At 42.9% G+C, this 18,370-nt stretch overlaps 1 protein-coding gene across 4 annotated transcripts; it reads right to left on the bottom strand.

Moving 5' to 3' along the window:
* Positions 1-253: 253 nt before the first annotated feature.
* LOC139346511 (copine-3-like) lies at positions 254-9,951 on the bottom strand. 4 transcript variants are annotated; one of them, XM_070985582.1, is made up of 17 exons: positions 9,829-9,951; positions 9,146-9,294; positions 8,575-8,754; positions 8,031-8,105; positions 7,858-7,929; positions 7,685-7,765; positions 6,259-6,348; positions 5,183-5,281; positions 4,878-4,964; positions 4,724-4,783; positions 4,454-4,587; positions 4,146-4,200; positions 3,967-4,018; positions 3,666-3,799; positions 3,236-3,472; positions 2,817-2,929; positions 254-1,538 (listed from the first exon to the last, which is right to left on the bottom strand). In XM_070985582.1, exons 2-16 carry the CDS (start codon positions 9,275-9,277, stop codon positions 2,819-2,821), a joined length of 1,599 nt encoding a protein of 532 aa, XP_070841683.1. In that variant the 5' UTR covers positions 9,278-9,294; positions 9,829-9,951; the 3' UTR covers positions 254-1,538; positions 2,817-2,818. The 4 variants fall into 4 exon arrangements, with proteins under 4 accessions (XP_070841683.1, XP_070841681.1, XP_070841682.1 ...); XM_070985580.1 differs by having other exon boundaries at positions 9,146-9,951; XM_070985581.1 differs by lacking the exon at positions 2,817-2,929 and having other exon boundaries at positions 255-1,538.
* Positions 9,952-18,370: the final 8,419 nt, after the last annotated feature.

Genomic DNA, 18,370 nt, shown 5'->3' with positions numbered 1-18,370 from the left:
TCACTTAGACTTGAAAACATGAGCCAAACATTAAAAAGCTCACAATTCACAAAAAAAACTCACAGCCATCAAGAGTGCCAACATCTTTCTACAACTTGCCACTGTCCTACAATACAGTGTCGCATCACCCAATCAAACGTCTTCTGTATACTCACAGGCTGCAGTTGTCCCAAAGAAGTGACTTCAACTTTGACCATAAAACACACAGAGGGCTGTAGAACTGCTAAAAATGTGTTAAATAAATGTTCAATTTGTATTGAATTAGAGGTACTTTATTGGCAAGATTGATGCACTTTGTGTACGTTCACACTAAGGCACATTCCCCATTTCTGTTGGAGAACTAAAGCTAGAACGCTACATAATACATGCTTTATAGCTCTCATTGTACAACCATATAAAAACAATAAATCACAACAGAAACAGACAAACTTGAAGTAAATATGCATAGATTTTGATAAGCTGAAGTGTATCTAGTTTCTATTGAGACAGTATGTTTAATACTGATATATGTTTTCGCTGCACATGAGCCAGTTTGCCAGACAACAATGAAACCTAGACTAAATAAAAAGCCAATGCCCATATCACTGGAAAAAAAAAATAAAATCATTATCATCTAGGGACTCCCTGATGTCTTTGTTATCTAAATGTGGAAGGCAAAGAAACCCAAAGGAACCTCCACAATGGTGGACCACAGTGAACTTCCAAACATAGTAAGAGCGACGGGATTGGCACAACACAACCAAATGTACAATGACAATACGTTCTGATTTCAGATTCAACCTTAAAGGTACAAACAGCTCTGGGTTTACACGGTTTTGTCACCCACACACAAAATAAGTAAATCCTAGGCCTTTGTAGTGCATGCTGTTATTTTTGGAAAGTGCATGGGGAAGCATGGGCAACAATAAACATGAATGCAAATATATGTGCCAGAATAGCAGCAGCTGCAAAGCTAATAGGCTATAAATACATAATTATGCTACTAGTCATACTGCAGTTTGTTTTCTGAGGTTATCAAGACATATCTGAGGACATTGTATATTTGGGAGGCGGTGGAAGGGGAATGGAAATTTCACTCTTCCGATGCAGGCTAGTTTAAACCCAGTGCAGTGCTTCTGTAATAAGAATGATGTTTTGCATGAGGTAGCCTGGAGCTGTTTAAGAGCGCGAGAGTGCCGAACAACTTATTCTTTCAAAGTAATGGAATGACTATGAAAACACATGGTGGCTAATCTAACAACAGCTGGCTCTACTTTGACACTGCTAATGCGTGATGAGGGTGGCTGGAGCGTTTATATTTGGCAAAGCTGTATGCTGGTATAAAAGGGTCGAGTTAGGCAAGTGTAGGCAGCACATCTGTCCGATTGTGTCATGAGATGAAGCTGTGTGGTTTCTTCCTTGAAGTATCAAATGGTCCCTGAAGGGTTTGGTGTAGGATTGTTGGAGTTGGGTGGACTCAGCTTCATGGTACTAAAAAACTGCACCAGCTGACCTGGAACTTCTGCCAACACGCTCTTAGCCAGCGCTTCTCGAGGAGCCTGGAGTACAAAAGGGATCAGTTCAAGTATGAAACAGTGAAGAGGGAAAGCAAATGTCCATTTTGTATTGTAAATGATATGTGACCATCATCACCACTGATTGAATTAAACGAATGGGATGTGAATGAGATCAAGAAGGTTAATGGAGATCAAGAAGGTTAAAAAGGAAAATTTCACCCTTTTAAATTTCAATGATCTTTGCTTTAACTTCATTTTGTCACGAGACTTTTTTTTAGCAACTCTGGAGGAGTTGCTTGTGCTTTATAGATGGAGTGAGCAATGACAGCGACAGAGTGCAGCAGTAATGAGCCCTGAAACCTGGAAATGAGGGAGCATTGTTGCACTTCCGGTTCCCTTGTCTCAAAGTCAATGTGTGTTTGGTTACATGCCTGAATTGAGGTCTGTGGTTGAGGTTTTTACATTTTGTTGTACAACATAAAATACATCAGTAAATACCCCCCTCAAGAATTTTGAATCTTTTTCCTGCCTTAAATAAGGTGGGTGCTAAATGAGACTACAGAGGCTGTCAGGGACATTAAACACCATCATGCCAGATGTTGAAACTCATCTACTTGCTAGTCCACCTTTACAGCCTCATTGTGTTTACAGTCGTGCTCTCGCAAACTGTTCTAACTTTCCAACTTGTATATTTATCAATTTATATTAAAGTGTGTAAAGTTTAGTGTACTAGGAAGCTTAGTGGTGGTGACATTGAAGTCATGCAACCATAGCGTAGTTCCCATTGGCTTTGGTCGAAGGAACCAGGACAATGCCAATCCTCTTTTTGTCTAACTTCAAAATAATTTACAATTCATTCAAGAGGGCATGACAGATTACAGATACCGAACATGTGAATGTGCACAAAGACTTTTCTCCAGTTTGGCTGCTGAGCTTGTGCTCATTGTGGCATGCAACTCTTAGTTTACAAACCAGCCATACAAACTGAGTTTGGATTGTGTAATGAGTCAAAAAGAGGGCAGGTGACTCACCCCATACAGTTGTAAATATATAAAAAATATCATCCAGTTACTGAAGCTATGCTCAAAATATCTTGCTGTCTGCATTTGGCTAAGTAGCAATTAGAATTTGTGAAATGGCAAACAAAACAATAACATAAGTATAAAGGGAAAATCAGATCACAGAGTTGGAAAGGTTAGAAGGAAGACACAGAGTTAAAAAAAAATGATGATAGCAGTCACTACGTGCGAGGCAGTTATTCATACAGGCCAAGGAAAGGCTAGGACGGTGGTGGTGGGGTTTATGAAATATCTGGGGTACCCCTATGAAGGATTGGGATCGTGTGGAGGCTTCAGTTTGAATAAACTGAAGAAGGACGCCACTTGCTGCGGTAACTCAGCCAATACGCTTTGGGCAAGAGCCTGGCTGGGCGCCTGAAAAGAGATAAATACACAAGTACGCTAAGTGAGATCTCGGTCCGGGGCTGGGACTTCCTGTGTTTGGGCACACAAACTGGCATTGGATGGGGACATGGCTACGTTTGGATTTGAGACACTGAAGCCTGTTAACATGAAAACTACCAAGTGAATGTTTAAAGAAAAGCTTGAAATGTGTGAAGTTTTTATGGCAATGAGTTGCCTTATTGAGGGAAATCAGCTGAAATCACAGCAAACATGATTAGCATGCACTTAAAGCAGTGAGTAATAGAAAAGGTGTCTAATGTTCTAACTGTGACTTACATTTTGAAACTGCCTGAATGGCACGAACTGGACGATGTCCCGCATGGCGGCCTCGCCAGTCCGAGAGCGCAAGCATCCATCGTCTCCATCCAGGAACTCCATGGCACTGAAGTCTGCGTTCCCGACCCCAACAATGATGACGGACATGGGCAGACGGGAGGCGTTGACGATGGCATTGCGTGTCTCATCCATGTCTGTGATCACTCCGTCAGTGATGATGAGTAGCACATAGTATTGCTGCAGATGGAGAGAGATATGAAGCACACCAGTCCAACACAGTCTGTGGTATTATCCTAGACCTCCTGCTGCTTTGGATCAAGCTATGATCAAATCCTACTCCATTATGAAAATTATGCAGAAAGAATTAGGAAATGAGTTCTCTCTGTGCATGTAGTGCTGTGAGCCTGGCTCTGAACAGGTAAATACTCACTGATGCAGCGGTCTGCTGGAGGGCCTGCTTAGCAAAGCAGGCTACATGGTTGATGATAGGGGAGAAGTTGGTGGGACCATAGAGTTTGACCTGGGGCAGACACGTCCTGTAGGCCTCCACCACACCTTCAACACCTAGTATATATATATATATATATATACACACACACACACACACACACACACACACACACACACACACACACACACACACACACACACACAAAATCTAATCAGTTTCAGCCTGTCTAATAATCTGCATGTCTACATGTCACCTACAGTACTACGAACTGGAAACATACCTGCACAAAATGGATTTGCTGGGTTGAAATTGAGAGGAAACTCATGGGAAACCTGTTAAGAGTACAGCATAATTCCATCAGATATCAGGTCTTGTGCCAAACCACCATAAAACATTTCCATCAGATTCAAACTCTATGAAAACAACAGTCTTATGTGTTGCATGTGTTTGTGGTCTTACCTGCCATGTGGGGGGGATTTGGGCTCCAAAGCCAAAGGCGGGAAACATCTTGTCGCTACACAGGAGGAACAAACAACACTAGCACATAAGCGACAGATTTTGTCATTTTGACGCAAACAATTGCAGCTAGTGTCACCAGAAAGTTCATACTTTCACCACCACAGTTGGATGGGGGTTATGATCATAGACACGTCTATCATCAGGACATCTCTGACAGTTAGAAAAAGGTTGGCACCAATTTTCACAACTGACAAATCTGAATATGAAGTTTTGAATGTACTAAACTGTGTTTTATGCATCACACAGACCTGTCATAGTCCTGGATGACATTGCCGACGGACCAGATAGCAGAGAGGTACTCGTTAACACCCTGAGGACTGATGTAATGCAGAGACTGAGGAGACCTGGGATCCCCGTTGGAGCCTGTGAAGTCAATGGCCACCTGCCACAACATTCAGGGTGCCAGCAGACGTGCAGGTCACGCATGGAAATAACAGATGCACGCATCATTGGCCTCATTAGTGACCCAATAATACAAATGAATAAAAACAGGCAGTAATAGAGAAGCCAGAGCTTACAGTGAAGTTGATCTGACAGCCTCCCATAATATAGTCAAGGAAGCTATATTCTTTCACCACCTAAAAGAGAGTATTGGAGAATGTCTAATCTTAATCCATTATTTAATCACTCAAGTGAACACATTCAAGATACAAAAAACAAACAGTACATCACCTGGCAGTGCTTCACGCTCACAACACCAGAGTTCTTGTAGCCCTTCTTCTTCTGTTTCTTTTTACTGTTGACACATTCAAACTCTGCCTGAGGACAAAACACAACAGCATGGATGTCCATGTCAGTGCCAGAGGACCAGAAAAACTAAAGCAGTGTGTTGGACATTGACATTTTGCTATGTCAAAGTGATTTTGACCATCACCAAAACCCAATTTAGTTACAGAGACACAACACTTAAGTTGCATGAGCGGCCTCAAACTGGTTGAGACTCTTTGTTGTTACATCCAAACAATGTAAACACATACCGGAGATGTTCGTGATGCTTCTTTGAGGCGTGTCATTGTGGTCTCAAAGATTCCAATGAGATCATGGGAGCCATCATTGTCATAATCGTAACACTCAACCTGGCAACAGGTAAAAACACACAGTGATGTGGGAAGCAAAAATAAAAATAAAAACAAGTTAATCCTTCACACACAAAACATAAATACAACTAAAGGATGAGTTCACCCAAACTACATTTTAAAAAAATAATGCAGACGTCACTGTGAACTGCTTTTAAAGGAACATCCCAATGTAATGTGCGAGATCTATGCATTATCTAAAGTAAATGGGGCACCTCAAAATTTCATTCACCCCCCCGCATTCAGCTGGAGGCAGATGACAAAAATCTGGGCAAATAAAACCAAAACTATCTTCAAGACAAGCAGTAAGTGAGAGATGTTTTGTTGTATTTGAGTGAACTGGCCCTTTAAGTTTATTGGAAAACTGGAGGTGTAGAACCCAGAAGAAACAAAAACGTGCAAAAGTGAGATTCAAAACACAACTAGTTGTCATACTAGCGTATGAAACAGAAGCTGACAGTAAAACCACTAAAACAGAAGCATGAGTAGTTTCAGACAAATGCGTTTTTATGGCAGGAACAAGCTGGATGAAGGAATCCTGGAGGTCTAGAGACCCTGCTGAGGTGAGGTCTTGTATTTTTCCCCTCATCTACTCCACTCACACACTTCACCCATTAAGTGACGGGAAGATGAAAAAAAAACGCGCTGGGTAACTCACTTGTACTGTACGGTTGGAAACTGCTTCGTTCCTGACATGTTTGCTTCAGAAGTTGAAAAAATATATATCATCAAGCTAGCACTGCACACAGTCTAATTGGTTAATATCTTTTGAAATAGCAGCGAGCCCACATAATTTTGCTCTGAAAACCATTTACACCTTCAGGAACGGTTGTATGTCATGATCAGGAATATACATAATGCCACTGACATGAAACTAAAACAAACAGTGCCATTTCAGGTGAGGCAGCAGTTTAAAACGGACACATTTCAGATGTGCAAGGAGGTCAAATCAAAAATGATGAAAGTATTATGAGTACCTTTATAGGTTTATCCATGTCGCCTCCACAGAGAGACTGCAGGGGGATTCGAAAGGGTCTCCATGTTGGATTCAGGTTGTTCTTCACCACCTGAGGACACAATTAATGAAGATCATACAAGTGCAAAACACTCATGAACAAATTCATATGGAAGCAATGCAGAGTCTTAAAGTCTAACTGCCATCACATCACTTGTTTTTCAAAGTACAGTTAATAGTTTCCATTATTAAAAAATAAAGAAAAAGTTATTGAGAAATATCAGAAATGCTTCTTTTCATCTCAGTCAGCTGGACAGATGTGTCTGTATTTCCACTGGCAGGCTGAGACCCGGCAAGGGAACCAGAGTCAAAGTCAACTAACTGGTGCCATAACCAACATGTCACGAGCAGACAGCCTGTTCAGAGTACAGAGCACCAGCACCTACCCCAGACAGAGGTGACATTTGCAGGTATGTTTACCTGCTGTTTAATGTCCTTCAGCTGAGCAGATAATTAGCTCTCCAGTCTGCAAACTGACATCAGCAGTGCACTTCTCACTGGTCAATGTTTGTTTGGTTGCAATGGTGCAGGAATAGATGTGCGTCCATGCTTGTAAGTTAGATGATAAGGACACTTTGGCAGGGATGTTAATGTGGGCTGATATTCAGTCAGTGTGCTGTTTAGCAGCTGTCTGGCTCAGTGTGACCGTGTGCCCAGGATATGGCTGAAGTTACTGCTTATGGTTTAAAATGAAGCTATCTGATTGGCTGTATGGAAACAATGAATTAGAGGGTGCCATCATGAAACCAAATAATTTTTTTTTTTTTTTAACTATTCTCTGTCCCTTAATTCCAACAATGGACCATCCACAATACAGATATGTGAACCCTTACAAATTTGAGAGAACTTACTTACTTTCTTTAATACAGCACACCCTTGTTTGTTCAACATCAGAGAAATACTGCAGAGCTGTGGCTGTTGAGTGAGGTGATTTCTGTGATCACTGTCACCACATCCGTTTTTGAAGTTCTGTTTTTATTCTATATCAATTGCTGATGAGACACCGCTGTCAGTGCTGTGAGAGCAAAGCTGCTTGGTGAGAGTACAGGGAGAGCTTTACAGAATCTACTGCTGGGTGGGAAACGTATTCCGACTTTATTATAACTTTGATTGGACAGAAGGGAGTATAGTCCAACATGCATGATATCACAAAGGCTGTGATGAAACACAGCTGGGATATCCGTTTTTCTCCTTTCACAAATGGTTGAGTGAAAGCCAAACTGTTCATCTACCAAAAGTTTTCTTAACCCCTTCTGGGAAAGGGACCATTTTGTTATGACGGGACAGAAATTACAGGTTAATATTACAATACTTTACTGAAATTGTAGCTTTCTTTCCAGCTGATAAACAGCTAGTAGCAGCACTGTCATTTGCATGGGTGTATTTACCTCCGTCCTGTGAGCCAGCTGCCATCCAGTTTCTGTCTGCTTGTAGAACTCCAGGTAAGGGTCAGACTTCCCAAAGAAATCCTGTGAATGAAGAAAGGAATGAATTCCACCAGTACGTAAAATGTACCCACATATCTAAAAATGAACCTGACTTCAAAAAGAATCGGCCGTACCTTGTTGTCAAGTTTCCTTGCTTCAACTTCAAAATTCACCGCCCTGTTATCTTTGATTTCTTCTGCACTGATCTACAGGAGAACAGAGGAAAAATAAATGAACAACAAAGGGAAAACATGAATATAGTCAAATAACACTGCTACATTTCTGTCCAGCTTTCTCAGCCACTCACTGTGATGGTCCCTTTGCCTGCAGGGGACTTGTTCTTCAAGACAAGTGGTCGGGTCAGTTTTTTACTGGACACAACCTAAAAGATAAGTTTAAAAAAAAGGGAGCTGTTGATAAAGAAGGAGGAGCAGCCACAGCAAAAGCATCAGAATGAATCAACTCATGCTGCAGATCAGTGGATGAGTACAATACAACAGGCTTCAGACCACAAGGTAAAAAAAAACCATCCAAAACAATCTGGCAGCATAAACATCTGGGGTCAGATTACACTGACAGAATCTACACAGCAACTGCTTATCAGGGATGTTCACTCTTGATCTCCAACATGGTAAAACAGTGGTATCATATTACACCACAGCATGTGTCCTTTGTGAAACGGCAGGGAACTGTAGACCAAAGCTTTAAAAACTGCTTAGTGAAATTAAAAGTAAGGCATTGGAACTTTAAGCACACACCAGAGGGACTTATGAATTATCGGCTTAAGGACAGCCTTGTCTGAACAAGTATTTTGAGTCGTGTCCTTCCAGGAGAAGAGTGGAACGCCTTACCTGGCCCATGGTGCACTCCAGTTGCCCCAGGAAGTCATCGTCACTCAGGTCAACAGTTTTGTTGTCGATGTCATAAATCCCAAACCTCAATTTTTGCACTATTTCAAAGTAGTAATCGAGGACAAACTTTTTTGCAAACTTCGGGCAGAGGCAATTCTGGACTTTCTCTGTGCGTGCCACCTGTTGGGAAAGGTTGGACTGTTTGAGTTTCATGCACACAAGAGATCCCCAAGTCTCAGAAGCAAAGTAGTATGTATTGACACACTTGTCCTGATGAAAGAGGAAGTGGAGATGATGTGATTGCTGGTTTACACAGCACTGACACTTCTGTCAGGGGGTTAATGATTAAGGCTGCGCTGAAAGAACAACTGTGACATGACCCACCACACATCTACTATTCTTATTATCCCACATAATAAGTTTCTCAGAGCAGAGAAGGATTTTGCCTTTCAAAATAAATGTACTTCAGGAAAACTGACTGACATTCAGACAAAATTAAATCACCCAGCTTCCCCGTCACTTGTGAATCCATAGGTGCTCTGACATCAAATGACCCAGCCACCCTACTAACCTCATACCACTGAGAATCTGAGCTGCTCATTAACAGGACACACAGAGGATCGGATTTGGAGCCGATGTCTTTGTCCAGGAGATTCTCGCAGGACACAGTCAGCTCCACCTTGGTCACACACTGAGCAGCCATGGCTGACTGGTAACAAGCTGGAGAAACAAAACACAGGGGCATCACTGTGAGAGCAAAACGTGTTTAAATGCAATACTTGGGGGTTGCTCAGGCACAGACCTGATATGAACTACAGCTAACTGACTGTGGTGGCTAAATTGCGGAGATGCTAGTCAAGATTCATTAACCCTAAAAGGTGGACATGGGTTTTTACCTTAACGTTACTTTATGGACGAGCTCTACCTACTGACGTTAGCCAACACCTAGCATCAGATGTAGAGTTTAGCTAGCTTTGGTGTAGCTGTAGAAAAGTGAGGAGCCTCGCTGAGACAAGGCCTGCTGAACCAAAAACCGAGTGTAATGGAAAATGTGACACAATAACATGAGCACTAATGAGGTCGAGCTGGTGGGAAGGATAAAAAAAAACGACGTCTCTATATTACAGCAGGCGAAAGTAAAACAGCTAACGTTAGCAGGCTAACAGCTACTACAACTGCAAAGTTAATAAAACCAGCAGGTTTGCCGTGTTACCGTCCGCAGATAACCGGCTGCTAATTTAAATACAAACTTACAGTCTGAAGTGTCTGATACGGTACAGGACTCACACGAGGAAAACACTGAGGAGATGTTTGTGGTGTTCAGTTCCTAGGAACAGCAACTCCGCTGGGTTTGACGGTTAACGCCCTTTTTACTCTGAAAATATCGCGACAAGATCAAGATTCCGCTCTTTGAGCACTGCAGTCAACATGCTGAAAACAGGCTCACCTCTTGCCATACACCTCAAACGAGACACCGACGTCCCAGTTTCTAAAAGTCAAGGCGTGTACTTTCAACGGAGGTCTTTGCAAACAATTTGATCTGCCTTGACGTGCTTGTAACAGATTGTTATGTGCAGTCAGAATCAGGACCGTCGCGGGGGGGTGCGAGGCCCTGTGCGAACTTGAAATGCGAGGCCCTTCTCCTTGACATGGATGCGCAATTGTGCGTGAATAACAGTCACACGGACACAGCTGTTTATCAAGTGGAATAATACAGCATCATCATACACATAGTCTCAGCTATGACTTTTTGCTATTTATTTCAAGGGGTGGGGGGGTCAACTGTGCTTTACATCAAGTCAGCTCCGTCACTTTATTTTTAGCATCTTGACATTTTAATTTTCATTACAACTATACACAACATATTTACTGCACTGTAACTAACAAATAACACGGACTCACCATGCATAAACTGCGCAGAAACTGATCACGTCAGAGTCACTTTCCTTGCCTTCTTGGCCGCAAACTCAGCAATAAGATCTTTATAATCCAGTCTGGGTGCAATGTCCTTTTCAACTGATAGCGGGGCAAGACACAGTCTGTTCTGTGACACGGAGGTGCGCCAATAGTTTTTAATTAATTTCAACTTTGAAAAGCTTCGCTCGCCAGATGCCACCGTTACTGGAAAAGTCAATAGGATCCTGAGCGCAAACTCACAGTTGGGGAAAGTTCCTAACCTAGTCTGTTGTAAAAGTAATCCAAGAAAAATCAGTTAACATGATGAACTCACAACCACGTCTTAGTCCATGCCCGATTGCTTCAGTTTGGTCATTTGAGAGGGAAAAAAAACAGTGTAGTGTCACGTCTGCACCGATGTCAGATAGGTGTTAATCATCTCTCAGGTAAATGTTCAGAAAATGTTTATAATTTCTTTTTTCGAGCATGAGGGGATGCTACATGATAGTGGTGCTGTGCAATTAGCCGTTTGGGTCACAAAGTGTCACAAAGATCAGTCTCAGGTGATGCATGTGAAAGTTTTGATGCAACTGATGAACAGCTGCAGTGTTTAACACCCCCTAACATTAACTGTGCAACTTTATCACAAACTAGCTAAACTTACCCCTAACTGTAAATGTATTTAAACACTGGTTTCATGCAAATGACAGTCAAAATGCTGATATTATGCCATGTGAGAGCCAGCTGATAACCTAAACAACAGAAATGGATGTCTAACATGTGATATGGACTTCTGCATGTAGTTATTTCAGTTAAAGCGTGTCTTAAAACATCACCAACATGCCCATATATACACTGAGAGAGTTATTGATTTTTGTAATCATTCCTTCTGTCCTTACTAGCAAAGAGGAGATCCTTTTCTAAAGTGATTCAAATGTGAGTGATGGGGATACATTTGCAGCACTCTGTGCAAAAATGCATTCTGAAACACAGCTGAAGTGGAAACGGGGCCTCAAATGGCTGAATTTGTCAAATCTTACTGTGGGTGTTCTTAGTGTGGAGTTCCCACTTTGTTTTTCATCTGACAGTGTTTTCTTGGTGAGCTGCGACAAAGCTTTCACCTGAACTTTGAAACTGGTATTTACAGAGAACAGAAAATTAAAACCAGTCACATTCTTTGTATGTCTACACATACTAGGTGAATGATAAGCATGGGTTGGGGAAGGGATCTGTTCAGGCCCAGTACAGTCAGCAATGATTACAGTCAACAGTAATGTTTTCATCATACTATGTGGACATGATGAGCATGGTTGTAAGGTGGACGTGAAAAGATGTGAACCAATTCTTTACAGTACTGAAATTTCTCAGGAAATATTAGACTTTGACGGATTTGTTTTTGCGTTGCTGCTGTAAAGGGCTTTAATATTGTTTAGAATGTTGCTATGGAAATGAAGAAAATAAATGATATCAACATTGAGGAGTGACGTCATCCGCGACGATCAAAATACATGGAACGTAGAACATAGTGACGTTCAAAGGACTGGAACGCTGGCTTTGATCGCTAGCCTATAAAAGGGTTAACTTCGAAGGATCAACGCATTCACTTTTAGGTTTTGGTGGATTTACGGTGTTGTGTTTACAGTTACTTTCACTCAGACGGTGTATTGTATTTTAAAAAGTTTCACTAGGTTTGAGATTTGGTGAACACCTTTCAAGTTAGTGGGAGCTCCGGCTGTCACGACAACAACTTCCACACTACCCTAAAGGAGGCGTGAGCTTAGGTAATGGCGAGGATGGAGTGGTGCCAGGATCTCTGCTGTCGGCTGGGAGTCGCCACGGAGTGCCGCTGAGCTCTCCAGTTCACGGCTGGCGATCTGTGCCGACTTTGCTGGATGCCACTGAGCAGCCGCCTCAGTCAACGACCGACGCCGCTATTTCAGTCGTCCACTGGCATAAACGGGAACGAGGAAGCCAAGTAGGTCTCGAATCACAGGTACGCATGCATGGATCGAGAGGAGCTGTTGATACATCATTCTCAAGTAAGTTTTAAAGTGATCTCCAAATGAGACTTTGTTTAGAACTATTGTCAATTTACCAGCATATTTAGAGGAGAAGAGATTTTGGCCATACTGCAAGTGGCTAATATGAAAAATGGCAATTAGCCTGAAGCTATGCAGCCATAGATATTTTAGAACTATGCATTGTTGTGACATCAGGTCTTTGATATAATTTTCCATTTTTCTTTCTAAATACTTGCTTGTACAAAGTTTCTTTGATTTATGCAAGGATTTACTCAGAGATGACTGTAATGGTTTATCAGAGGTTTTGCTGGTTTAAAAATGTTTGGAGGTGTGTTGTGGTTGGTGGACTTTTTGCAGTGTCCTGTTGTGACTGCCTCTGTTTGAAATGCTTTCCCATCATTCATTGTAAATATTTGTCTGTGCAAGGCTTCTCTGATTTATGCAAGGTTTTACGATGAAAGCATGGGAAAGCATTTGAGGGTACCTCAGGTGGCCCATTCAATTTTGTTGGAGAGGCATGGATGGGACAGCCAGGTGATGTGTGCACACTGCTCGAACTGGACCTACAGTCATCATTTGTGCTTGCCAACCAGATGGATAAGGTGGAGGTGGGCGCATAGATCCCATTTGCGCATGGGTCATAGGTCATACTACCTGTCAGCCCCTGGACGGTCTGCCATGTTTTTCTTTCATGGGGTGATATGAAAGGATTAGTATACCAACATATCCTACTCTAGTGTCTATCTCCCCCTACTATAGAGTGTTTACCCACTTTAAAGCCTCTTTTGTCTGCAAACACATACTTTTATTCATAACCTTTTGATTTTTGTTCTATTCCTTCACTCCCATACTTTTGCAGGAAGACATGTGTGCTAAATAGTAAGAGTGACCTATAATACAGTGAGAGTATATTTAGTATGTTTTTAGTTTTAAGTGATATATGCTGAGGAGTTCCAGGAGTCACTAAATCATAGTTAAATCTTAAGGTAAGTTGTGCACATACTGCTATCACACCTTGACTGAGATTATACGTTTTATCCGTCCATGCCATCTCTTCTGTGGATTCAATCTGAATTTCTAGGGGCAACGGTGGTAATGGGAAGTCTTTTGAATGCACAGAAGAGTTTAAATACTGTATATGTGTCTGTGATTGTTTTATAGGTATTGGGCCAAAGGGTAGAACATCTAATGGTGTCTTTTTTAATCTACATTTACGATGCTTACATATGTGTGGCCCATGTTGTCATCTCTTGTTGTTACTTCCAGATTTATGCTGTTTTGGATTTGGAGAGGGACTTGTCCTGGTAGATACTTTGTCACTCTTTATTATCATTGAAATTATTGGAAGTATACAACACATGACAATTGCCGTTATCAGTAAGAATCCTCCTAGGAGCATTCCTATGACCTGAAGGATTTTATGCCATGACAGGTTATTCAGCCATTCCCAAATCTGAGAGAGGGTTTTATTTTTAGTATTCCAATTTGATATTGCTAAGTGTTCATCTCTTAGGGTCTTCAGGTTGTTCAATAGTTTTGTCAGATTACCGTATGTGCCCGTTACCGTCGGTATAACTGTGCAGCACTCATCCCCAAAATAGCTACAGGCACCTTGTTCCTCAGCCATTAATCTATCTATTGCAAATCTGTTTTGTAAAGTCATCTTAGTTGTAGTGTGCAATTGCAAACTGATTCCTTCCAATGATATTGTCCAGTTTGGTTGGTTGTACCATAGGAAGTTCACCCATTTACTGTTTCATGCTATATAATGCAAGTTTATTATGGGGCCTACCACTGGTCATCCTGTCCCTTGTTCAGTTTTTATCCAGTCTTCCCCTCTAGCTCCTTGTTCTTCTGGCAAACTAATAGGCTCTTGATTTCATGCCACATATATGTTATGGACTTCTGCCTCCAACAGGAAAAAGTACGCCGCTCTAGTTGCCATGGTGAATCAGTGAATCTGTGATTGATGGCGGGGTCTATTTGAGGAAGCCGCGTGCACATACTTATCCAGGATAAGTTTCACCTGGTTTGTTGAATCCGTGTCTGCTCATCCTGGCTTGGTCTTTGTGTGACCGATTAAGCCTGGACGCTCATGATTTGGATTGGTTGAACTCAGCTTGGTCACTTATCCTGGATGTCTTAATCCTACTTTTGTGCAACGGGCCCCTGGTTCTGTCTACTACTATTTGATCACATCGCATGCAGAAGGGATGCACCACCTACACCTGCACCTGCACCGACTACTACATGTTTTCTTATTTATTCCCAGGATAGGTTTTATTTATGGCAATTGTTTATGGGTTGTAACATGTAATGCAAGCCTGTTGACTGACCTGTCAAGCTGAATACTTCACCCACTGATAAAACAAATTGGTTTCCCATCCCAATATTTTATCCTGATCCAATGTGTCCTGTAAACTTCTGGTTTTATGTTTTCTGAGTACATTTTGGGTCAATTTAGTTGCTTCTTCAGCAGTCATTGTTTGGTGCAAATTCATCTCTGTGCATTGGCTTTGTGAACATTGTACCTCTATCCCCTCTGTTAGGCACTGTTTGTGAGCTGCACGTGTGTTTATTTTTATGCCATCTGGTCCTAATATCAGTATTTGATTGTATTGAGCTGATCTTACATATGTGAGTGTGATCGCCTTATTTAGCAGTATCTTCCCCAAAGCAGCTGCCACTGAGCTGAGCCCCTTTCTGGAGTGCATCAGGTGTTTGAAATGCTGGATCTCTTGGTAAAAAATTGCGGCATCGGTCCTTTACCTTGTTGTTCTCTTCAATGTCTTGACATATTCGTGACATGTGTTTTGCTATGGTGTTGTGTTCTTTTTGGCAAGTACAACACAAATGTGGCGTGCACACGCATACACACGCGCACACACACACACACACACACACACACACACACACACACACACACACACACACACACAGTATCGACAGTAATATCCAATCCATTCTATCCATTTCACACACTCTAAAATGCCAAAACTTAAATTCTTAACATAGAACATCCGAGGGATTGGTTCACAGGCAAAAAAAAAAATCAAAACAAAGAGGAGTATCTATTCTAATAAACAAAAATGTCTCTTTTTCCCATACTTCCCATATTTATTATTTAATTATTATAGAATTATTATTATCCCATATAACTTTACAAGAGCTGTTTGATCTCAAGTTCTCCCCTCTTCTTAAAACAATAACTGACAACCTTAACCGTTGGATGAGCTTACCACTCAATCTAATAGGCAGAATAGCAACAGTAAGATGTCAATATTCCCCAAAATAAATTACTTTTTGACTATGATCCCAACCCAACCAACCCCCTCCTGGTTCAAATCACTAGACTCAATAATTTCAAAATTTTATTGGAAAAATAAAACACCAAGAATAAAACTGGCAACCCCCCCAAAAAAACAAATTACAATGGGGGCTGGCAGCACCAAATTTTTACTATTACTCTCTGGCAAATCAACTGCATTACATATTTAAATGGATTCACCCCCAACAATCAGATATCACATGGTTAGACATAGAACAGACCGTTTGCAAAGGAATTATGATGTCAGATTTACCGTTCCTCAGCCAGTCAATAAAACACCACACTTGTTTCAAATCAATAACAATATTGGCAACTCTGACAGCCTGGTGGAAATTCCATAAAATAAATCATTATACCCTGACACCGTCTAAATTCACTCCGATCTGGAACAATCCCGACTTTCTAAGTAACAAAAAACCACTTAATTTCCGCTCTTGGTCAGACAAAGGGATCACACACTTGTAACACATATTTCAAAATAATACTCTTATCGCATTTTCCCAACTGGTCCAGGAGTACGGAATCAGAAGTGGTCAATTTCTAGAATATCTGCAACTCAAATCATCAATTCAAAGCACATATAACTTTACAATAGCTGTTTGATCTCAAGTTCTCCCCTCTTCTTAAAACAATAACTGACAACCTTAACCGTTGGATGAACTTACCACTCAATCTAATAGGCAGAATAGCAACAGTAAAGATGTCAATACTCCCCAAAATCCATCCATCCATCCATTTTCTCCTGCTTCATCCGGGGCCGGGTCACGGGGGGGAGCAGTCTGAGCAGGGACTCCCAAACTTCCCTCTCCCTGGACACTTCCCCCAGCTCTTCCGGGGGGGATCCCGAGGTGTTCCCAGGCCAGCCGAATGACATAGTCACGCCAGCGTGTCCTGGGTCTTCCCTGGGGCCTCCTCCCGGTGGGACATGCCTGGAACACCTCCTTAGGGAGGTGTCCAGGGGGCATCCGATAAAGATGCCCGAGCCACCTCAGCTGACTCCTCTCAATGTGGAGAAGAAGCGACTCTGCTCTGAGCTCCTCCCGGATGACAGAGCTCCTCACCTTATCTCTAAGGGAGCGCCCTGCCACCCTGCGGAGGAAACTCATTTCAGCCGCTTGTATCCGGGACCTCGTTCTTTCGGTCATGACCAAAAGTTCATGACCATAGGAATGATCATGAACTTACTTAACATGCACCGGGAACAGGTCCGACTTACTGCGGCAATGCGGACCAAGCTCCTGCTCCGGTTGTACAGGGACTGTACAGCCCTCAACAGAGGGCCTCCAGCTCCACACTCCCGGAGAACCTCCCACAGAATGACGTGAGGGACACGGTCAAATGCCTTCTCCAAGTCCACAAAGCACATGTGGACTGGTTGGGCAAAATCCCATGAACTCTCAAGCACCCTGTGGAGGGTATAGAGCTGGTCCAGTGTTCCTCGGCCAGGACGAAAACCGCATTGTTCCTCCTGAATCCGAGGTTCGACTATCGGCCGGATCCTCCTCTCCAGTACCCTGGAATAGACTTTCCCAGGAAGGCTGAGGAGTGTGATCTCCCGATAGTTGGAACACACCCTCCGGTCCCCGTTTTTAAAAAGAGGGACCACCACCCCAGTCTGCCAGTCCAGAGGCACCGTCCCCGACTGCCACGCGATGTTGCAGAGACGTGTCAACCAAGACAGTCCTACAACATCCAGAGAATTGAGGTACTCAGGGCGGATCTCATCCACCCCCGGTGCTTTACCACCGAGGAGCTTGCAAACTACCTCAGTGACCTCAGCCCCGGTGATGGATGAATCGACCTCCAAGTCCCCAGTCTTTGCTTCCTCTACAGAAGACATGACAGTGGGATTGAGGAGATCCTCGAAAATGGTGAACAGAACCGGTGACAAAGGGCAGCCCTGGCGGAGTCCAACATGCACCGGAAAATGGTCTGACTTACTGCTGGCAATGCGGACTAAGCTCCTGCTCCGGTTGTACAGGGACTGTACAGCCCTCAACAGAGGGCCTCCAACCCCATACTCCCGGAGAACCTCCCACAGAATGACGTGAGGGACACGGTCAAATGCCTTCTCCAAGTCCACAAAGCACATGTGGACTGGTTGGGCAAAATCCCATGAACCCTCAAGCACCCTGTGGAGGGTATAGAGCTGGTCCAGTGTTCCTCGGCCAGGACGAAAACCGCATTGTTCCTCCTGAATCCGAGGTTCGACTATCGGCCGGATCCTCCTCTCCAGTACCCTGGAATAGACTTTCCCAGGAAGGCTGAGGAGTGTGATCTCCCGATAGTTGGAACACACCCTCCGGTCCCCGTTTTTAAAAAGAGGGACCACCACCCCAGTCTGCCAGTCCAGAGGCACCGTCCCCGACTGCCACGCGATGTTGCAGAGACGTGTCAACCAAGACAGTCCTACAACATCCAGAGAATTGAGGTACTCAGGGCGGATCTCATCCACCCCCGGTGCTTTACCACCGAGGAGCTTGCAAACTACCTCAGTGACCTCAGCCCCGGTGATGGATGAATCGACCTCCAAGTCCCCAGTCTCTGCTTC

Source organism: Chaetodon trifascialis, chromosome 18 (assembly GCF_039877785.1).
Source record: "Chaetodon trifascialis isolate fChaTrf1 chromosome 18, fChaTrf1.hap1, whole genome shotgun sequence".
NCBI classification, from domain to species: Eukaryota; Metazoa; Chordata; class Actinopteri; order Chaetodontiformes; family Chaetodontidae; genus Chaetodon; species Chaetodon trifascialis.
Note: the sequence above shows the minus strand (reverse complement) of the source record. Positions and strands in the feature narration are given on the sequence as shown.

Excerpts from the sequence above, each read along its gene's own strand:
- LOC139346511 (XM_070985579.1), bottom strand. The coding sequence starts at position 9,319 with ATGCCCCTGTGTTTTGTTTCTCCAGCTTGTTACCAGTCAGCCATGGCT. Across the intron at positions 8,106-8,574 it reads TGGAGTGCACCATGGGCCAG|GTTGTGTCCAGTAAAAAACT; the intron begins GTAAGGCGTTCC and ends CTTATCTTTTAG. Across the intron at positions 6,349-7,684 it reads AGCTGGCTCACAGGACGGAG|GTGGTGAAGAACAACCTGAA; the intron begins GTAAATACACCC and ends TTGTGTCCTCAG.